Raw genomic sequence first — 23,988 nt, 5'->3', positions numbered from 1 at the left:
TTCCTGTAGGGGTTATTGCACCCAACAACGCAGCAATTATTCCTGGAGTTCGGCATTCCTACGAACAGCGGAACCGGCACAAAACGAACTGCCCGCGTACGAACCTCGCGCTGTCACAGCGGGAGCGTGGAGCGAGCAGGGGTGCAATCGCGGAGCGATGTTGTATGCTATATTATTCTTATCGTCCACCACCTGCGGCTGACTGATCGCGTTGATAACGCGGACGTACCGTCGCTCTGGTCACTAGCCAAGCGCGAGAAGCACGAAAAGTGTAGTCATCGTAAAAGGCATAGTTCGTCGACTTCACCCCATTGCGAGCGCGTCAGAGTATCCCGCCAAATCTGCGCTTCTTGCCGCTAGGGACGCCGAGCGGAGTTACGTCTGCACGGAGCCTATACTGATAGCGGCGAACAGAGCATTGGCCGTCGGTAATCTGCCCTGCGGTAAGGCGCGTCGGCATTTATACATGCGGCATCGACCATTCCAGCCTTATCGCTGGTGGCCGCGTTAGTTCGAGAATAATCAATAATCTCAACTGTTCGCGGTTGCGCGCTCGAGCTTATAAGAAGATTCTGAGATAATCTGGAAGGTTCCCAGACATTAGGGCGCGGCTTGCGCAAGGCGGCGGCTACGCGTGCAACGGACTAGTTTCATAAAAATGAAAAAAAGAAGTGCGCGTGGCAGTATCATGAGAGCATGAAGACAGCACCGAAAATTCCATATAGACGACATCCTGAATGATCCTCCTGGCAGTGTACAGGGCCGTCCACTGTTAGGGTGAACGCGGCTCAGTGTGGCTGCGCTCCGCAGAGGGCCTTGAGAGCGCCAGTGCCGCCGCCACGGCCGCGCATCGAAGCGTCGTGGCGCATGCGCACACAGGCGCATGGGAGATACTTTGGGTCGTCTGCTTTATCACTCGAGCGCACCGCTCCGTAGTAGCCAGGCGCTTGGTTGTAGTACAGCAAGAGCGACGCGCTTGTGTGTGCCTGCCCCTCTTCGTTTCGATGCGCGGCCACGCCGTATGCACTGGCGCTCCGCAGAGCGCTGCCACGCTGAGCCGTGTTCACCCTAAGACTGGACGCCAGTGTACGTGCAGCAAACTGTTATATTTGCTGCAGACTTGTGGTTTGTATTATCATGCCTAATGCAGCTTACGGCAAAACGCTACAGACCCAGTGTCAATAAGCGCAACTGTGGCAGTTCCTTCGATTATTACGTCCAGTAAGTTTCCCAGCGACTCTGCAGGCCTTGTACAGCTCCCGAAGCTTGCAGTTCGTGCCTGTGGATCTGCAGCAACGACATTACCTCGCTAAGCGAATGAAAACGAGGTACGAGAATAGCTGAAGTCTACGTGGTGAAGGAGAACGATGAGTTACTGCGAGGTCATCGAATAGGCAGCTGATTCTGGCTTGGGATACATGGCATACCCGACAGCTTAGTCCTTCAGGACTCTATATTTGGACCACTATTATTTTAATCTAAATCAGTGACATTACCAATCTACCAGGTTCCCATAACATGATTATGTATGCTGATGACGCGAACATAGTTTTTACAGCCAAATCTTTTATGCAGGCAGACGGTGTGGTAAATAGCTATTTAGGTTACATGGAATATTGGCTACAACGCAACATGTTTTCCTTAAACCTATTACCTTAAACTTTAAACAATATGTTTTGCTAAACTGGTTAAATTATTTGTAGGCCAACTAATATTGTTCATTTACATAAAACCAATATTCGGTTTGAATATATAACAATACGTGAGGTTGACTGTAATAAATTTCGGGGTGCCTGGTTCCATCAGAACTTTTTCTTGAACACACAATATCAGAATTTACATCTGAACTAAATAGAAGTGTTGGCTGTCCTTACCAACTTGCTAATTTAGAACGTGTGTAGTTGCGGCTGCAGGTCAACTCTAAGTTAACCTGTTTTATTCTGTCATGGGGATCCACTACTACTAACTGTAAGAAGCTATATTTACTCTGGAAGAGAGCTTTGCGGTGCATTCCTGGTTACTGCGGCAGACCAAAGTACTTTTCTACGATGCTGATGTCCCCGCAGGGGCGTCTGCGCAAACAGCGTTTGGTGAGTGGCCTCACCACGGACCAAGCCAAGGGGGGGGGGGGGGGGCGAGGTTCGACCCTCTCTCACGCCTCGCCGTTCGTGGCTTAACCATGTCCGGGGAAAAGGGGATACGGGGGCTTGCGCCGACACCGGGTGATTGGATCTTTAGGCCCCCCGGTAGGGGCAACACACTCCTTTGGCCCCGGCTTCACGTAGACGGCACCCCTCTGCTGACCCACCCATGGGGTATCGCCGGTAGACTTTTCCTATCCCCCCCCCCCCTATCAGGTTCTTTCCTTTCCTATCTTCTTTCATACCTGTCCTGTCTCCTTCTCCCTTCAGTTATTTCCCAATTTTCGTAGGCGTCCTGGGTTAGCCTTGTGCAATGTGCATGGGGTTATGGTAGCGGTGTACGGCTGGCGTCTGCATGTTTTCCTCTATCGCAAATCTCGTAGCGTCCCATTGATGGGCTCCGTGGTGGGTGGCCGCATCGCTACTGAATCACATTCCGCTATCATGCATAAAGATTTCCCACTACTAAATCAACGTGCCGCTTCAAAGCGCGTACGCTTTGAAGCGGCACGTTGATTGCTATATAGGGTTTACCTTTTTTCAATCTTTCTTGAAATAAATTTCAGTTTCAAGTTAGCGCTCGTCGTGTCCACTCTTTTTCGTCTGTCCCTGTTTTTTAGCTCTTTGAAGTTGTGTCATGAAGAACTGACCTTTCTCAGCCGACACATAGACCTATTCCCCCACTATCATGTGGTACACAGTAAGAAGTCTGACAAAACAGCTAAAATGGTGTCCCATTTCTTAGTACCAAAATCACTGACAGCCACCCTAGGTGCTAGCTATAAAGTTACAAAAATGGCCAGTGGAGACCTCTGTCTTGAACTACGCGACAAGATACAGCTTGATAAACTAAAGAACCTCGTAACTTTCGTCAACATTCCCATCACTGTAACACCCCACCGATCCATGAGCTACACCAGTGGAATCGTATCAGACACAGATCTCCTTGACCTATCCGACACCGAACTCCTCGTAGGGTGGAAGCACTAGAATTTCACAAATGTAGAACAAATTGTCATCCGAAGAAAACATTCAGGAAATCCCAACCAAACACTTGATACTTACATTTGCCACCAGTGAACTTCCACAAAGCATTGAAACTGGCTACACAAAGACCCCTATGAGACCATACATCCCAAACCCTCGCCGATGTTTTCAGTGTCAGAATTTAAACTAGAAAATGCAGTTGTATACACCCATTCTCTAAGCATCGTAAAAGCTCTCAAAAGTCTGAAAAAGCACAAAAACCCTGTCCTTGTCTCCGTCTACTCACTCCTTTGCACGGTCTGCGCACTCAAACAGCATGTCTTATGGTACATTCGACTGGTCGTTTTCGAGCGCTCCGAAGGCGCTGAAAAAAGTGTGTAAAATAGCAACTAACCATTGCTACTAACATTATCGGGTCAAAACATAATCGGGAAGGAGAAAGATGAATTGCATACATGCTTGTTCTCGTTGAAAAGGTTTAAAGCTGTTGAATTCAACAGTTTCAAACACAGTCAGAGCGCTCTCAAACGACCAGTCGAATGTACCATTAGTGTGATGGGTGCCAGGGCCCCGCGAGATCCAAGGCAACGTATTGGCGGACCGGCTAGCAGCATCCGCCCACGAAAATAGTCCCAATATATTCAGAGCTATCCCTCCGCTAGACCTAAAACCCTTCCTCAAAGAGAGTTCAAGGCGTTTTGGCAGCGCACATGGGCTAGGCGCACACAAAATAAACTGCACGTTACCAAGCTGCACCCTGGTAATTGGCCGCAGTATCAAAGTTACGCCGCACAGAAGTAACACTTACAAGGCTAAGAACAGGTCACACACACAGTACACACTCATACCTTCATTCCGGTGGTGATTCACCCATGTGCGAGAGAGTGGTGAACCACTTACCGTGCTTCACATTTTAATCCAATGTAAAGAATTGGGCACGCTTAGAAAACAACACTTTCCATTACACTACCGACAACAAATACCATTTCACCCATCAACGTTCATCGGTAGGAAACCGGTTTATAAACATCAGTCACTATTCCGTTTTTGGAAGAAGTTCATAGCTTTCACTCCATATACCCAAAAGACGTGGCTCTCGTTGGCCACCCATGGCCCTCGCGCCACAAAACCCCACTAATCATCATCATACGATGCTGACGTTTCGCAGTTATGATTTACTTAAGGCAAATCAGATCTACGTTTTTTGTTTGATGCAGCTTATTAAAACTAATAAATTACTCAGTAAAAACAATCCAATGTCTAATGATACATACTATTTTCGAAAACAAGTACACCAGGTCTCTAAAATCTCTACTACCTTGGCAAGCAGTAATTAAATTTTGAAATAGTTACGGTAAAGTCTCAACAAATGCTGATCTTCATGTTTCACCGAAATTGTTTAAAAAATAAACTTAGGAACATTTCCTTGATTCCTGTTTGTTTTGTATACCCTTGTTTTCATTATAAGCCCTGAATCTGCATCCAAGCGCAGCTGATTTTCTATTTATAATGTTATGTTTTCTTATATGTTTTCTGATATTTTTGTCAAACTGTTCAAGGTAGCTGAGGCCTTCTTCAGCCTTTAGCGCCGGCTTCCTCTTGTGTATGCAAATGGAATAAACTTCACAGTAGCCCCCCTGACGGGCGCAGTCATTTCTTTGTAAGGCTGTAGAAGTCAATCGCCCAAATGCAGCATAACTACTTGGTGCGCCACGTATTCATGAACGAAGTCCTTAAAATGAAAAATTCGGCAGATCCCACGTACCGTGGGAGTCGATGTTATGCGAAGCATGCGGCTGGTAGGTGACTGTGGCCTAATTTTTTACTGAGCGGCACGTTACAAAATGACGCTAAAGATTTGTATAAATTTTATACGCACACATATATATGTTGAAGAGCCGCATATGTGTTACATAACCACTTGTTTACGGTTGGGTAACGCTGCCACTGGCAACGTGGGTATTACCAACACCAGAAGCGGTAAGCTGATATGTAGTGCTTATACATGTCCCGAGGACTCACACACGTTTTACGAACCGGTGTGCATGTGTGCAAGAAGTTCTTGACAGTTCTTGAACAAGGGCGTCATCACCGTGATCAGTGAGCACCAGCAGCTGGTCATGACTTGTTATAGGATCCGGTCGTGATCGTGGGGACGAGGGGTCCATGTGTGGTGAAGTATGTGGTATAGTAGAGCTGTTGGAATTCGTGGATGCCTCGGTCATTTCATCGACAGATTGTCTGTCGACAGAGCCGGCGACATGTCGGAACCTGAAGCCACCCTTCGCGTTGGTGAGGTATAGGCCGTCGAGGCTGGTAGGCCTGGATAGTGCTACGTAGACCAACATCAATGGATGGTGTTTGTCGTATTCGTACACTACCTGAGCGTATGTGTCCTACGTAGCCTAGTCTACAAAGCGGCTGTCAATCAATCTGGCATCATCCTCGGTCAGCATGAGGCCATCGCCCAGCCTCGTAAGAAATAAAGAGGCCACTGCGTCGTTCTGGTGGACGAAGTGCACTTTACGGTGCGGTGATGTGTATATCATATGTAACATTCTTTAATGTATTCCTCCGGGCTCGAGCAATGCTTCAATATAGCTTGCTGAATCATAGAATACAAACGTAATCTTTATTAGACTGCTCTAAAAGCGGAGCCAACACTGGAACTACAGATGTTGATCTGATATGACGCCTGTATCGTGGGAGTAGCCATCGTAGGAGTATCATGTAGTGTTCATTGCTTTCTTGTAAAATTAGATAGCCAGCACCACAACCACAATTGACTGTCACCGCTATTACGCCTGTGTAGGCTGTTTTACCAAACCAGTTTATAGACCTGGCGTGGCTCAGTGGTAGAATACCTGATTGCCACGCAGAATGCTTGTGTTCGATTCCTGCTGCGATCTTAATTTTCATTCTTTCGATTCGTTGAGTCAACGCTGCCGATGTTGGTTTTCCTTAACGCTCTAGCATGTAAGTTACCAATGTTCTCGCCGTTCCTAGGTAGATATAAACTGTCAATCACCTGTGGCGCATACCCGTACACCGCGGCCCGTGGTAAACGGGTATGTGCCACACGTGACTAGTGGAAAGTGTTTGACGACGTACGCGACAGGATTTTAACGTTATTCATTTCATGACCCGGCAGTCATATTCGTCAAATCCTCTTACCCTCCCATGCAAATTTTGGTCTACACCAAGTTAAGGAGGCGATTATGAGAGCACCCAGACGTAGGCGGCTAGATAGATAGATAGATAGATAGATAGATAGATAGATAGATAGATAGATAGATACGTAGATAGAAACGCTCAAAGTGCCAGAGGTTCGCTAAGAAATGCTTCGCATTTAATAAAGATCACCCGCCGCGGTAGTCTTTTGGTTATGGTGATTGACTGCTGAACCCAAAGTCGAAATGCGGCCGCGGTGGCCGAATTTCGATGGAGGTGAAATGCTGTAGGTGCACGTTCAAGAACCCCCCAGCAAATTTAGGGGCACGCTTAAGAACCCTAGGTGGACGTAATTTCTGGAGCCCTCCACTACGGCGTCTCTCATATGGGGCTTACGTCGTAGCGGCGTCCCTCGACTACGACGTAAACCCCAACAATTATTAAAATATACGGAGCTCACTGAATCAGCTGTAGCCTTCACACTTGATTTATAATTTGCCCTGTACCGTAACCTATTCTATCGTATATGAGCGATAGAGAATAATTTCAGAATTTAGTAAAGCAGTCGTGTGCGTGTGATGCGGGGAAATAAAAAGGTAAACAGAGCTTCAAGGGGAAACGGATATGTGTAAATCTCCATAGATGCTATCGTAACAGCATATGCACGCACATTGGTTGAGTTATGACATATTCGTAGACTCTGAAATGACGGCTGCGCTTATTTTTGCAAACTTTCGTTTTTAAATGCATGGTTTTATTGGGAATAATTTAGACATGTTAGTCTCAATTAGACATGTTAGCCATCAATAATACCTCTGTCGTTTCCTCAACAAGAACGAACAGGGTTAAGAAACTTGGTATCCTTAAGCACCCCATGTCATCTAGTCGAAAGCATACGTTACAAATTTTATCTACGAAGACAACTTACAGAAATGTCGCAGGACGTGATGGCCTCGCTTCTAATCTGCAAAATTTTTCATCTACTTTGTTGCCTGAGTTTTCCCATTTAGCATGTCGGATTTAACGTTTCACGATAAACTTTCCAAACGTAAGCGAATCTAATATATGAAGCAGTTGTGTTGAAATTCAAAACCTATCGGAAATGCATCGCAATGAATGGAAAAAACTTGCAATACGCATAATCTTTCTGGTGTCCCCACCAAGCATGTTGTGCAGAAGTCCTAGAGCTAGTTAATTATCGCGCGGCAGATTTATTCATATGAAATTAGCGTCACGTCACTAACGTCTGGGTGTGGGGCTTCACTCCTCGTCTAACTTCGCCGCTTTTGTTGCCGGTCACTCTACCCCAAATTCTTTTTCAGCCAACTTCATCGACCGCCTTAAGCACCAAGTCTCGCGTCATCTTCATTCTTTCCTCGAATTCCCACAAACTGGAGTGGCCTTCCTAAAGAAATCGCTGCTACCGCCTGACCTTGTTTATTTTGGCAACGTCTGACAGAACACATTCAACCTCACCAAGTATAATAAAGCTTACTTAAATGTACAAATAACACTTTAAATTAATTATCTAATTGTATTGTGAACATTTTATTTAATGCGTAAGCATTTCTATGACGACACAACGAAAAAACTGCCCGCCTGTTCCTCTGTCACGTGGGACGATCAGTGTCTTAAAGAAATTCATGAACAAAACACAACAAATGTTCTTTGACGAGCCTGAGTTTCATTCCGCGCCCCCGCGTTCTGAAGGGAGTGTCTTGACCAGTGGGCTACACACTCATGCTTGCGGAATATGACCATATCTAAACCATATGAAAAAAATTTCCTGCGAAGGCTTCGTTGAATTTCGTGGTGGTTTAATAAGTCCTGTGCAAGTGGACATGTAAAATCGACATTTTAGGATAGTACACATCAGTAAAATTCAAACTCAGTGAAACATTCAGGTGAGACACGTGTTTCGGGGGATGCATGTGCGAGGGAGCCGTTTGAAACGCTGACCAGCGCTAGAAGTATGAAAGACGCTGAAAGACGTATGAAAGACGGTTCCTGACGCCGATGCCGTCAGGAACCGTTTAGGGGAGGCTTTAACCTAGAACAAAACATTACGCTTACGGATCACTTAGACAACTTCCGAATGAGATTCTGGGCGGATTTTCTTATTTCGTATGTTTACATCAATTATCTTATAATCACCCCTTGTATAATACCCCCTCCAGGAGCCTCTAAGATAATGAGCTGAAACTACGGAAGCATCGACAGTAGGTAGATACATCAAACAGATAATTAGATGACAGATTATGACAAAAGGGTTTTCATCATTTCGGGCTTATAATTTTACCGTCACTTCTATCTATCTACTACACATCCGTTTATGCACTCCACTTTTATCAAAATGTGGTCGTCACGGATAGCAATCCAAGATGCGAACTCGTATCAGCGGAGCACACCACCACATCCGCTGACACATTGCAGCGGGTCTTTGGTTTTTGGTGGCACGCCATTTTTAAGCTCAGCGGATGCACAGAAGCTATATACTGAAAGTAATATTAATAATTGCGCTTTAGTGGGACATTTTCAAAACGAAATACTACTGTCAATTATACTGCTCAATTTCAGTGAGTTTCTTAATCTCCATTTTTATTTGACCACTCTCTACGCTAGGATTATTTGCAAAAAGAAAGATTGGCCAATCATAATGATACACTACTATTAGCAATATTTCGGCCAATGGCAAATGTCACTTATTAACCAAAAGCTTTGTTAGAAACGCCTTGCACATGCAAGTGGGTGTGCGTTCCAGATGTGTTTGCCAGCAAAATAATGAAATATAGATGGACTTCTGCAAACGAGCCAAGCTCGGTACTGCCTTTCATGTCATTTCTTCACTGCAGTTGGTCGTACCTACAAATCGAGTCCAACCCGTACGTGGAAGACGAGCAGCAAGCGTACGCGGCTGGGGCCCTTGAGGCCTACCTCACACGACAGCTGATGGAGAACCAGTGGGCAAACCTGTTCTTACCCTACTGCAATAACCAGACCGAATACTGCAGCCGGGTCAACGAGTTCCTTACCAAAAACCTCGTGTACACGCGTGAGCAACAGCACAAGTTCAAGGGAAGCGACCCCTACTGGAACGTGGTATGAACAAGTCAAGATTATCAGATAGATAGATAGATAGATAGATAGATAGATAGATAGATAGATAGATAGATAGATAGATAGATAGATAGATAGATAGATAGATAGATAGATAGATAGATAGATAGATAGATAGATAGATAGATAGATAGATAGATAGATAGATAGATAGATAGATAGATAGATAGATAGATAGATAGATAGATAGATAGATAGATAGATAGATAGATAGATAGGCTTTCATAACGTAGCTCATATGACTTTATAAAATAATGAAAACATAACATACCTTTGCGTTCTATGCTCTTCCGTACGATATCGGAGTTGTAACATTTCTGCTTGCTACCTTTCTCCAAATTGTCTTTCAACGTCTAATCGGCCTCTGGTTGACGGACAATGTTAAAATGATCGTCTTCTGTGCTTTTGAATTTATTAGCGACTCTCTTCAACTGCTCACAAGTTAACTGCACCGATTGTTCCTTGCCACAAAGTTAGCTTGGCCGGCCTTTATACTACTATGCATCAGGTCTCGATATTGAACCACAGCCTTCAACTGCACTCCTCTACTTTATCAGCGTCTGCTTATTGTTGCAAGAAATGAGGTCCAACCACTGCAGTCTCTTATAACCTTTCTTTGCAAATACTTTTAAGGTAATTTCCCAATCTTTCTATTTCTATTCGATATTTTATAGCGGACAACCGATCCTTATCATTTTACTGCGGTCGATGCTCGTTACTGTGACTTGATATTGGTTTCTCGACATGCACATGTCACCAGGATTCGTTTTTTTTTATTTAACTAATTTCAGTGGGAACCAAACATTACGTATTCATTGCCGTTATCTTTAAGATTTAAGATAGCTTTAATTCCCGTATTCAGAAACGCTCCTTGACTTGAACTTGACTTGCCGCCGCCTTCAACGCGTTTCGAACGCGCTGCCTTTGGGCGGTGCCAAGGCAGCAGAAACGCGTTTCATACGCGCTCCCTTGAGCCGGTGGCAAGTTCAAGTCAAGGAGCGTTTCTGAATGCGGGGGCTAGATTTCTCTCGGACATATTCTCACGGTTCTCTACTTAGTTTGCCAAGGTTGCCAAAAGTCTATCACTCACGTAGCGCATGTTATTCTCTCATGTCTACAGTACACACTGATATTTCATTTTCATACATATTCATCTCAATGCGACTATGGTAGTTGACTTGAAGACATAGCTGCGTGGTAGCGCAAACACTGCTAAACAAAATGAAGAAAATGACATTTGCAATTTTCCTGCAACATATCTTGCTGTAGACGCTTACGTTCAAGTCAACGCCGCTAGATATTCATTGTCATGCATATTCACCACGTGGGAGGTAGTGTTTAAGGGGAAATTGCCGCAGCGATAAACACATCTGCGTTGTGCAATTGACAGCATTCTCCACCTTTGTCCACTTAGCTGTATCCTGGCACCGCCAAAACATCCTGCTAAAATCACTGCATGAGAAAAGGAAGAAAGGGCTACAAAGCAGACAACATAAAGAGGAACAAGTAATAATACTAATAACAAAATATCATCGAGATCAGTGACAGAGATCAACGGCCGGGCGATTTTGTTGAACGAGCGTGCGGTATCCGGTCAGAGGGCCATATTTTAACTAGGAACGAATAGTATTACGTTTAAAGCTCACACGAAAAACAATGACGACAAAAAAAGCGCGTTTTCCTGCGCAGTAAACCTAAGGTCATGAATCACCAAATCTACCACAATGCAAGGAACATAGCTACGTTCTTTGTGCATTTAGTGTGAAGCGTTACTTGGCGAACCAAAGCTACCTTGAATATCTATCTATCTATCTATCTATCTATCTATCTATCTATCTATCTATCTATCTATCTATCTATCTATCTATCTATCTATCTATCTATCTATCTATCTATCTATCTATGTACGCCTGGGTGTTGCCGTGGTAGTTTCCTTAACATGGTATATATGAAAATTGGCAAACGTTGTACTGGAGTAGCGCCACGACACAACAACGAGGGAATCGCCGCCACCACACTTTTTCACTACTTTCCTTTTCCCGGTAGAAACACGCTCCCCCCGCTTCGCCCTCTAGCCATCTGCATTTCTGTCTACATTTTGTAACGACCCCCCTCCCCCCCATCTTGGGATTGCATGGACTACAGGTAAACAACTTCGCTGCTAAGTTCCACGCAGAATCTGCTCTGCGAGATGTCTAAATGATGCGTAACAGTTTGCTACTAATAACGCGCTACATCGTATCCTTATCTCGTTGTGTTCGGTGTAACTGCGTGAAACACCGCCAAGGGAATAGTGAAACGGAAAAGCGCGGTTTCAGCAGCGATATGCTGAATGAGACGAGCATGAAACAGCGAGGAAGCATCAAAGAACCGTGAGACTCTTTCCTCCCGTTTTGTCTAGTATCACGAGCATGGATTTCCCGCTCTTCTTCTTTGTAGCCTGCACTGGAACGTCCTTGCCGAACGGCATCGCAACGGCGTCTTTACTCCTGTCTCTTTCGTTGATTAGGATATTGCTGCAGTTAGCTGCTCTTTGTAGCCTCGTCCAGTTATTTTGGCAGAGCGTCCTTCAGCTTCTAACTTGCGTTCAGCATATTGCTAGAGTTGTCCGCTTTGCCTGTCTCCTCTTCTTTGTAGCACTCCCTCTTCGGTGTTGGCGGCGATGTCTTCTGCGCGATTTGGGCTGGGTTCACGACTTGGCGAGGGCGTTCGGAACATGAACGAGCAGTACCTCCGCAAAATGTCACGTAGTTGTGACGGTAGAGAAGGCTGTAGCAAGACTGAGAAATACGCAACTCGTTATTTTGGGCGAACATGTGCCCGGAAAATTAAATGTTAAAGTACAAGCACTTCACTCTGTACACTGATAGCGGTGAACAGAGCGTCGGCCGTCGGTAATCTGGTCATCGGTGGAACGCGTCGCCTTTTGTACATCAGTCATCTAACCTTCCAGTGTTATCGCTTGCGTAAGAGCCCTTACGCTCGCGTAAGGGCTCGAATAAAGTTTAGTGCTCGTGCCCTGCGCGCCATCTTAACGCAATGATCTCAAACAATCGCGAAGCTTCTCCCACGGCGGTCTGCGCCGAGCGTTGCTTACAGTATTCGCGGGTGAAAACCGAATACAACAAAATAATTGGGCAGATCCCACGTGTCGTGAGAATCGGTTTCATGCGAAGCACTCGGCGAGTACTTGTATGCTGTATTTTATGGCTTTGAGCCAAGCGTTACGAGGTGGATCGACGTGTTCTTGTGAGTGTAGTAGCTGTGTGTACATCGTGGCGCTTACCAGGCGCGTCGACAACACTGGCGTTTAAAGGGCAACTTACGGTGCGACGTAACGTCAGCCCTCACGTTAGTGTACATACGCCAGTATTATCGAAACTATGTGCACATTGTGGTGCAATCTATTGAATATCATACGTAACTTTATTTAATATATTCCTCCGGGGTCGAGCAATGCTGCATTATAGGTTCCTCAATCATAGAGATACAAATGTAATCTTTATTAGACTGCTATAAGAGCCAAGCCAACACTGAAACCACAGACGTTAATCTGATATGACGCCTCTATCGTAGGAGTACATATGTAGTGTTTATTGCTTTCTTGTAAAATTAGATAGCCAGCATCACAACCACAATTGACGTTGCACCGCCATTACGCCTGTGTGGGCTGTTTTTTTTTTTCAAACCAGTTCATAGATCTGGCGTGGGTCTGTGGTAGAATACCTGATTGCCACATAGAATGCTTGGGTTCGATTCCTGCTGGGCGCCTAATTGTAATTCTTGCCATTCGTCGGGTCAACGCTGCCGATGTCGGTTTTTCCTTTCGCTCTCGCATTTAAATTACCAATGTCTGTTCTCGCCGTCCCTGGGTAGATATAAACTGTCAATCACCTGTGGCGCATACCAGTATACCATGGTTCGTGGTATACCGGTATGTCCCACACGTGTCTGAAGGAAAGGGTTTGACGACGTACGCGACAGTATTTTCAGGTTATTCATGTCATGACCCGACAGTCATATTCGTCAAATCCTCTTACCCTCCCATGCCAATTTTCGTCGACACCAAGTTAAGGAGACGATCATGAGAGCACCCAGACGTAGGCGGCTAGATAGTTAGATAGAAAGATAGATAGATACGTAGATAGAAACGTTCAAAGCGCCAAAGGTTCGCTAAGAAATGCTTCGCATTTAATAAAACACGCGCGCCAATACTGGTAATGAGTACCAATCCAAGTAATGGTTTGCAGCTGGATTCATATCGGCATCTCAGTCGCCGAAGTGAAACAGCAACAAGAGAGTGAACCGCGTTGTCTTTTTTTCAACATCTTTATATACTGTTGCGCGAAGAGGGAACAGGGATACATGCTTTTATAAAGATCGTAGGGTTTTCTCGGCTCCCGTAGCAGGTGTGCGCATGTCAAAGCGCCCACCTGCTAATACGATGCAGGAATGACACCCTGCAAATATTTTAGATGCGAAAGCATTTTATGCTCAGTGCAGCGTCAATTCTGCGGCGTCCGCACCCATACTGCACATGCACCAACTCTCCCCCCTTTCCTCGCGTGAGCGCGAGGAGGTGGGAGGAGGTGGCGTGAGCGCTGCCTCCGCTTCGTTTCTCCTCTCACATTTCTCTCTCTCCGCCACACCTGTGCGCTCGTATATAATGCGGCGCCACAGCTGTGCGCTCGTATATAATAACTCTTCTTCGCAACGGCGCTATGGACGCTCGCGAAGCTGAACGTAAACGGCAACGCCGGCAAGCGAATCTCGAAGTTGCGAAAGCGAGCGTTCGCTGTGCTTCCGTCATTCTTTTTCTGTGCAACAGTGTGCGAAACGCCATGAACAACGTCAACGTCGGCGCTAGTTGCAGCGGCAGCGCCACCGCCGCGGAGCAGAGGAAGGCTCGAGAAGCCGAACGTAAAGGTTAGCGTCGGCAAGCGGTAATTCAAACGCCTCGACAACCACCGTCTCATAAGTCACATAAGAGAAACGGAAACTCGATGCGCACCCCCTGCGATGCTTTCACATCCCACTAGGTTGCCCGTAGGGGGAGATGATGTGTAATTTTTTTTTGCTTTTTAACAGCGGAGCCTTTAAGCGGAGCGTCGTGCAGAGGAAACGAAAAACTGCCCTCATCATGAACCATCACGCGATCTCTTCGTCCTCTTCTTCATCTTCTGCTTCGCTCCCAGAAAACGTGCGCCGCTTTGTCCGGCATGGAATGCAATAACTTTGATGGGGAGACAACTAGTGCTAGGAGAAGGGAAGCGATAGAAAGAGAGAAATTATTGCCGAAAAAATACCTTGGCGAGGCGGCTTTGAAGCCCGCGTACATGCGATCCGAAGGTGAGCATCGTAACCACTTGGCTGTCCAGGCACGCGAGGAGAGCATAGCATAGCCTTGCATAGTATAGTATAGCAAGGGGGTGCGAAAGGGAAGTGAGGGAGGATGAGGAGGAGGAAAAAGAGGAGAGCACAGAGTAAAACATAGCATAAAAATAAAGGGACAACTATAGAATCAAACAAAAGGAGAGAAAGATATAGAAAGAAAGAGGAAGCGAGAAAGAGACAAAGAGAAAAAAAAGGCAGGAAAGAGATAGAAACACATAAAGAGAAATACAAATAAACAGAGACAAAAGAGACAGAAAAAAAGAAAGGTGAGAGAAAAAGAAAGAGAGGAAGAAAGAAATAGAAAAATAAAAGGACACAAAGAAGGCCGCCCAGCTCCGTACTTCCTTAAGGCTCGGCACCACTAACGTGAAGCTGGCTTACTCTTTTTGTTGTTCGGGGTATAGGCACACTAGGAACGGCATTCACAGGAAAGTTCTTAAAGGGACACTAAAGAGCAAAGCGATTTTTCTCATATTAGCAAAGTACCCTTTCACAGTACCAAAAACAGCACGCTTGCTGCGAGAAGACGCTTAGTAATCGAGAAAACACGCAAAAGCAAAATGTGGGTGGCGACGCCATCTTGAAATTTCCGCACTACTCACCGTGACGTCACATGTTTTTACGGCGCCTACCAGGGACTACGTAGTTCCTAATCGGTAAAAATGAAGTACATTGTCCTCTGAGGGGGCCATAGACTTAACTTTACCAAGTTTGAGGTAATTTTTTTAGCCAATGCCGCCAAAATACGGTAAATACACTTAGAAATCCCTGACGTCACACGGGGAGATTTCGGAGCGAAATTTAAAAATGAAACTTTGAACCTGATTTTCTCCTCTATTAATAAACCTATGATGGCGAAATTAACGACATTAAAGTTCTCAGGCCACAATTTATCGATCTAAGCCGATTCATTGTTTCTCCTTAGTGTCCCTTTAACGATAAGGTATTTGTAAGAAAAGTTATGGGGCGTACCATCCAAACGCAAAGTTGAACACTTTATTAGCCAATGTGCAAACACTTCTGATGAAAAAGACATTTGAAGTTGGCCCCCGCTCGTCGAGGCACTTTTTCACGGTTAAGTGAAGCGACAGATTAGAAAATCTCTGAAGCGACACCAAAAGAACAAAAGTAGCAATACAGAAATAACAAATATCAAAGAAAAATCGCTATTTTCTGACAATTATTTTCATTATACTTGTACGGTGATTCGCCTTACCATTGTGTCACTGTACCGCTGTTCCGGTTTCAGCGCGACTTATTTCTCGTTAAAAGTCAGAAAGTGCGCACAATTTGCTCTAATACTGTACTTTCGGAGTTTATTATACAATCGGAGTTACAAAAAACAGGGGACAGTAAAAAATAATACAAATATTTAGGTGAAACAAGGTCCGATTTCCTTATGACTGCTTTACGTCATGAAAACGACAGAAAATCACTTTAGGCGCAGCTTTGTTGTATTACTCTTGCAAGCACTGCTCAAACGATAAAGATAATCGGAACTGAAATCCTAATACGACGACACGGCACCTTTCTCACGTTTCTATTTCAGGCGCACCTGATGATGAGACAGCTGTCGGGACTGAGCGATGTCTTCGAGAACGAAACGCTAGACTACACGCATGAGCTGGTGACTGTAACACGAGCACTGTAAGTGATTTTAGTGCGATAACAAATATATGGACACTCAATGCGCACTTTCGCCGTCGCCGTAATGTTATATATAAAGTCCAAGTCGATAACATCGCCCTGTGTGTCGTATATGTTCTATGTGCCGATTAAAGTGGGCGAGCGCTTCCGACGGTCGCGACTCAAGCAGAGAGCAAAAGCGCCCGCCTTCTTTCGTTGCGCGAAATGCGCATGGAAATAGGAGCCAGAAGGGAGCTGCGTGCGTCCGGCACTAAATGCGGGAATTGAACGACTGGGCGATGTCGCCCACGGTCGCTCGCACCGTACCTTTAGAGAGGATCAGCAGATGGTTTGCACCCTTGTACGTGTTGTGCTCTCATCGCATATTTCTCGCAGTATTGAGAACGAGAGCTAGGTGTTGAGTGAGCAGAAAATTTCCATCGTTGTGCTCTCATCGATATCAAATCAGTTTTCTCAGATCCATCAGCTAACCTCACCTTTTCATATCCTGTATCAACTCTTAAAGGAGCAATGACGTCAACTTTCCGCATGTCACGTTTTTTGCGTCCACGTGTCGGTTTCGACCCTCATCTGATAACGTGGCCACAGAAGACGGTGACTGGAGTTTCAGCTGGCATTTCGTCTGTTAGGCGCGCATGTGTGTAGTCATGTCGTCGTCACCACCATCGTCGTCGCCGCTGTCATCAGTGTATACAAGTGAAGGAAACACTGAGTAAAATTTTTGTTGGGCCTAGTTGGTACATAGCGTTTAAGAAGAGAACTTCAGCGCAAATCAAGATGGACCACAAAAAATAGTAGACACAAGCACCAGTGCTTGACAAGCGCCAGTGCTTATCTCTTCTATTCTTTGCGGTCCGTCTTGATTTGCGCTGAAGTTCTCTCCTTAAAAACACTGAGGTATCGGGAATCCCTGGGATTCCCGACATCGCGAATCATTTTCGCTCAGCCTCTGCAAAGCAGCGATTCTGAAATCGACGCCGGTTCGAGCAGCGACGAGGAGGCACATGGAGACCCCAAGCGTGGGCCATGCTGGCTACTAAGAACACAGAACAGGAACAAACGTTGTGGACATGACAGGGGCTCCTATTCTGTCCACAAAAATAAGCAGTCCGGTGGCAAACGCGAACAAACAATTTAGTCAACGCGAATGGTTGGTCGTCTTAAAGGCGAAATGCGTCCGCACTGCTCAGAATTCCATCCGCGTCTGGTGATTTTCCCGTTACGCCGGACTCGCCTTCTTTCGCCGCCCACCCACGCGCGCTGTCGATGCCCGCGCGCCTTTCCCCCAGCCAGGCGTCGATGCTGAGGCGTCTTGCCAATGCCACTGTCAAACTCAAGAACTGCACATTCTCTGGGTTTTAGACCAACGTTCAATGCATTGCGAAGACGTGATGAGAGACGTAAATAGATTGTGCAGTCCTACCTGGAAGCTTTCCTAAACGACTGTTAGCTCTCCGCCACAAAGACATTTCTTCTTGCGGTACTTGGAACTCCGCCGGTGTAAGTCACGCACAACTGTTTAACGACATGCTGGCATGTAATGCTATTGAGATCGTCGCTCCGAATTATCACACGCTGACGAGCATACGACAAAAAATGGCTGCGGCTTAGCTCGGCTAGGCCCGGTTATAAAAGCAAAAGATTGTTTACTTGGTTATGCTTGTTTACACTCGTAGCCGAAGCAGTTTGCTAACCGGCTAGTCAAACGTTCAGTACTGCGCGCACTCACTACCGTCGTTTCGTCAGTTTTCGAAGCCGTCGCCGCAGTCGGACGCGAGGCGTTCTTTTCCGCCCCTAAAGCTCGTTGCTGTCGTCTTTCTGCATCCTTCTCGCGACGTTTAGCTCGCCGAAGTTCTCGTTCTACACTCCTTTCAGCCTGCCACTCTGCACGCTTGTACTGACGTTTCCGCGTTAACTCATTAGCAAGCAGAATAAACTCGACAGGATGGAGCGACGCATCATGCCGCCGTCACCGCTGCGACCGCGCAGACAACTTCGGCGCAGATGGGCCAGCGTCCTCGTTCCCTCTTTCCATCGCCCGACCACGGCACAACGGCTGAACTGAAGCCCGTTGGCCCGGCAGGGCAGAGAGAGCGGCGAGTCACGTCGTTAGTGACGTGGACACGGCTAGCGAGGTGGCGGTAATCCTAGCAGCGGACGGAGCAGCGGCCGCGGTGGAGCGCGGCTTGTCACGTGGTATAAGTTCTACGCTTCAAGGCCACGCGGAGATACACAGTGAATCTTGCTCGACTAGGCAAGTCAAGCTTTCGCTTTAAAAAAAAAAAAACATTCGAAGCGGCGTGGCGAAGACGCAGGTTTTGAGGCGAACCAACGCAGGCAATGGAAGTGCAGCCGCTGCCAGGCTTTGCCGCCTGTCGGTACCACGATGAGATAGTTGACGTTATCGTTACTAGCGCGTCGTCACTCAGCGCCTGGTGCGTGGCCTGGGGGCCCCCTGATCGCGTCATAGTACTGTCGATGTCGCAGGGTGCTGAATGATCCGTTAAGCCTTCGCACGCTTTTTGACCTCGAAATAAAATAACTTCTACGGACACAATTTCATACTTTGCTCTAAAAACTTATACATCAAATCAGTCGAATAAAGGCCACATCTCGAGCTTGAAATTTTATGTCACTGCTCCTTTGACTTGAATCACATTGTCCAGGAATATTTTTCATATAATACTTCCTACAGACCAAACTACTTCTGAACGTCCGTATTATACAGGCGAGCCGCCATCCCCAAGAGACAGAGCTCGATGCAAGCTCTTTTCTGTAATGTCTAGTATACCACTGTCATGGCACGAAATTGTTGGAGACGGCGACGCGCAGGTTCGCTGGCTACACAACGTTATCATAACAGGGTACTCCGGGTAAGTCGGGTATTGGGACCTCTGAGCATGCTTTGAGCACTACCCATTTACCGTGCGGTAAGTACGGCAATACCGTACCTTCATGGTTGGCGCGCCGCTATTTTATCTGCAAGATGTGCATTAGCCACTACAATCATCTCATCATGTTTTCGTTCGCATCGATCAGCTCGCGCAAATAAAAAGATATCGAATAGAGGGACGCTTAACACGGACCGATAATACTGTAGCCTATAGCTGGTATGGCATTACCTGCGCTGGTAACACACCATTTTGTCAGTCATACGGCTGACTGGGCCACCCCGACGCATTTACCGAGAGTGTTTTGTTTAATCTCAGGCACATTTGCAGTCCCCTGCCCCGCCACGGTGGTCTAGTGGTCATGGCGCTCGACTGCTGACCCGAAGGTCGCGGGATCGAATCCAGGCCGCGGCGGCTGCATTTTCGATGGAGGCGAAAATGTTTGAGGCCCGTGTACTCAGATTTATGCGCACGTTAAAGAACCTCAGGGGGTCGAAATTTCCGGAGCCCCCCACTACGGCGTCCCTCATAATCATATCCTGGTTTTGGGGCGTTAAACCCCAGATATTATTGTTTATTACATTTGCAGTCCCGCACGGACAGTGTGAAGCGTGCTGAGAAGGGTCTTGAACAGCGATCTGGATACCACGAAACATATCTATCAGGAGGGTATACAAAATGTCACAGAGTCTGGCCCGCGGTCGCTGTTATATATATTCTTACCAATGGGCAATTAGGTCGGCCGCGGAGAGTAGTGCGCGCGCGTGTGTGTGTATGCGTGTGTGTGTGTGTGTGTGTGTGTGTGTGTGTGTGTGTGTGCGTGCGTGCGTGCGTGCGTGTGTGCGTGTCTGTGTGTGTAATATGTTGTGTGTGTGTGCAATACACGTGCGCGACCTATTCGGACAGCAACGCTGTAAACACCAATACGCTTCGCGTCTGATTAGAATGGGGCGTGGCCAAGACTTTAGGAAGCAGCCTGCGACAATTAGGTAAACATTCTTTGGATCGTCACCAAGACCAGCCGTTCCCAAATCCAGAGAACGACGGACATGAGAAGCCGTTAAAACGCTGGCTAAAAACCCTGCTAATATGAAGAAAAGAAGAAGGTACAATCCGGTCGGGATTCTCTCGGTGGATTTCATGCGCGGTGGTCGCGTCGTCCGCGATGCCGAGTTATCTCGGCCTCTCGCCGATCGTCGTGCCGCTGCGAACGGTTGCGTCGTCCGCTACGCCCAGCACCTCTCTCGGATTGAGTTTCGACTCTCTGTGATGTCCGTGCCTCTGGCCGATCGTCGTGCCGTGACGGTTCCCACGTCAGCCAAGCCGAGCACCTCTCACCGATTAAGGCTCGCCTTTCCGTGATGTCCTCGTGCTCCTGCTCATCGTGCCCCGTCCATGAACTTCACTGACAGGATCCCCCCACTCCTACTCTTTCCTTCACTCTTTTAATCCCTCCTTATCCCATCCCCCTGAGAGCTACTGCTGAGGTGTCATCCCCTGAGATAGACAATTGCGGGGCTTTCAATTTTCTTCACTTCCTGTTTTTTTATTACTTCAAGAATCACTCCCCCCACAATCCGGTCTAGAAACAGTCGAGAAGTTAGTGCCGTGTAATGTCGCCTGGGCGCCTAACCACATCCAAGCTCCGAATGACCTCTTGATGCTCGGGACACCAAACCAACATCTGCAAGCAAGTCCACTGTGTCCTGTGTATCCACTGTGTAAGTCCTCAAGTCAGCTTAAGGTACTTAAGGGATGTGAGTAGATCTAGAATTTCGTCAAAAGGAGCCCAGCAATCGCATCGACATCAAGAAGACTCGCCAGCGTTTTTCGGGAAAACCCTGCCGTCGACTTCAAGGTTTATATTATAGCTTAACGGCTGGACACTGGGAATGGTAAATGTCTCAACCATGGCGCTCGGAAACCGTACAAGCGATGCGAAGGGCGCTGTCCGAAAGACGCTTTGAGAACGAGCAGGGAGCGTCGGGCGAGCTGGTGCGAATTCATATTTGAAGCGACATATTTGCACAGCGCTAATTGAAGGAGGACACATGAAAGGACACAACACAGGGCGCTGTGTTGTGTCCTTTCATGTGTCCTCGTTCACTTAGCGCGGTGCAAATATGTCGATTCTAAATCACAAACTAGCCCATTCTGCCGTTCTATCATATTTGAAGAACGCATGACGCGCTCGTCCTGTCCCCTTCGTTTCTCTGTGTTGTGGTTTTTTTTTTTTCGCTTTCTTCAAATACGATTTGAGAAATCGCATTCCGCTGCCACAAACTCGGTTGGGAACAGGTGGTTGTTGGGATGAGGCCTTCATAGCAGGGGCCTCAAACGCAAGCTGTAGCCCACTGCTCTTACGCGGTCGCTTCACTTGAAGCTGTTGTAGTTGAGAAACCAGTGTGACGTTGATTCCATTTCACAAAGAAGTGTATAAATATCAAACGCATTTATCTATTAAACAGCACTGTGAAAGAAGTTATGCAAAAACGGCCACACAGATGGCAGATGGCATAATACAGATGGCAGAAACGATCGCATTTCTGGATCGCAACAAAAAGTAGCCCCTTGGGAGGGCGAGAGCAGAGGGAGGCCACCTGGCCGAAACTTGACTACATATTCTTTCGGGAGGCGTCTGTCTGCTAAGCACGATGATGATAGTGGGGGTTCGGTTTCTGGCTACCGTGGAGGCATTTCAATAAAGGCAAAATAAGAAGCCGCCGTTCACTCAGGTGCTTCGGGCATGCCGTTAGTTCCCGTTTCAAATGAGAACAGCGCCAGAAACACGGACAACGTAGGAAGACGGAACAGATACTTCAGGCACACGTTCAAGAACTCCAGGTCATATTAATCCAGAGTCTCACAAAGACATTCTTCATAGTTATATCACGCATTTGGTGAGTAAGACTCTACAATCTAGTTTAACGTAAATTTTAATCGCATCCCCCGTGCCACTTGTTTTAAAGAGCGTATCCTTGGGCATGTCGGTAATTCATGTTTCACCTTTTAGCGCACAAAGGAACACGGACGAAAAGCGATACGGACACAGCGCTGTTTTTCACACAGTTTTTCTTTATCCTCCCCCCCTCCCCCATGTATATGTAGAGGTAGGCTGAAGCATCTCAGCTGAGGTTGAATAATTCTTTTTCCCTTCAAATAAATCATTGCTTTCTCTCCTTCCTAACGCGGTCAGCATCTTCAGCGTCATGGGCGACCTCTTCGACCTTGAAGTAGTACTACACAGACCGTGGGATTCCAATTCGATGTCACAGATTTTGGTCTGCTCGGCTCTCGTCAAGGTGGTGGGCGACTTCGAAGACATATACATCGGTCACGATGCCTGGTTCCTGTACAGAGGAATGCTGCGGATACAGAAGCATTACGTCTTCCCCTGGCACCGCACGGCGCACCAGACAGGTGTAGGTAAGCAGGCAAGGACGGAGACAATGCGAAACGTGAAATTCGAATGAACTATGTAACGATTTATTGTTTAATTTTCTATTGTTTTTTACCTTTGTAAATCTTCATTTCCTCGGTTTCCCCCTTCCCGAAGGAGCAGGCAAGCGTTGTGACCCTTAGGTGGCTGTTGTCAGCCTGTTCCCTGCCAATTTCCTCTGTCTCTTATGTTTTCTATGAAATCAAATCAAATAATAATAATAATAATAATAATAATAATAATAATAATAATAATAATAATAATAATAATAATAATAATTGTCTTGACGAAAACGCACCAGTATCAGCCGCTCGCAGTAATGGTGAATAGGGAAAATCCTCACATAATATAAACTTGGAAGGTAATATTGCAAGGTTTTCCTCGGAATAGGTGAGACATGGCGGCATTGGATTTGCGCTTCATAATGCGATGTACGGCTTTATTCAAGAAAAGAAAACAACGTTAGTAACAAAGGTCACAGTTGACTGTCATCGTCAAAACTTGCTTTTCTCGTTTGTTCTCAGCTTTGCTGTCCTTTCCGCCGTTTAATTACGACGTAGCAAGAGACCCAGGTCTCCAGGCTAATGCGCATTCTTGAGCAATGAGAACACTTATATTTATTGCACTAATCAACCAATGGCGCTTCTCCTCTGTAAGACAAACAAAACGGCGCCAATATGATCGTTGTAATTTTTTAAGGGCCAGCAATATATCTCGTAGCCGGAGCCAAATAGCTAAAACGGGATGTTTTATGGAAAAATCAGACAAACTACTCGTCGTTACCACATTTTTTTTTATTCAGCCTACGAAACTTGCTGTACACATGTCAATCTTGACGAACAGGTTTCACATACAAAAAACGTTAGAGAGTATTTTTTCGAACACCTGATGCAGTAGTTTTCCTAAAATTATCGTCATGTCACAAAAATTAAGCGTCACCTTCAAAGCACCGGCTTTACAGTGATCCATGATTGAGTCATAAAAACAGGCGTGTGTAAGACCCCTCTTTTTTATTGCGTCGTTAATTTGCTTTATTACATAGTGGTTGGAGAGTATGCGTTGTGTTATTTGTGCTGCCAGGTGTGTCTGTGATTAGATGTTATGGAACAAGATTTCGACAAGAGACGCGCCTTTTTCACCTTAACAACATGCCCATTCGAATTTCTTATCGGTTCGCGTCTATATCTTCCCGAGAACGTCT

General features: G+C 46.3%; 1 protein-coding gene across 1 annotated transcript in view; it reads left to right on the top strand.

Moving 5' to 3' along the window:
• Positions 1-23,988, top strand: part of LOC119395344 (putative phospholipase B-like 2) — a 157,662-nt gene that overhangs the window by 34,649 nt on the left and 99,025 nt on the right. The window contains exons 3-5 of the mRNA XM_049417353.1: positions 9,152-9,398; positions 16,360-16,437; positions 22,624-22,774. Of these exons, the coding sequence (XP_049273310.1) occupies positions 9,152-9,398; positions 16,360-16,437; positions 22,624-22,774 (476 nt within the window). The remainder of the gene's footprint in view (positions 1-9,151; positions 9,399-16,359; positions 16,438-22,623; positions 22,775-23,988) is intronic.

The sequence above is a fragment of the Rhipicephalus sanguineus genome, chromosome 1 (assembly GCF_013339695.2).
Source record: "Rhipicephalus sanguineus isolate Rsan-2018 chromosome 1, BIME_Rsan_1.4, whole genome shotgun sequence".
Lineage (NCBI taxonomy): Eukaryota > Metazoa > Arthropoda > Arachnida > Ixodida > Ixodidae > Rhipicephalus > Rhipicephalus sanguineus.
This window is presented reverse-complemented; position numbering and strand designations above follow the sequence as displayed.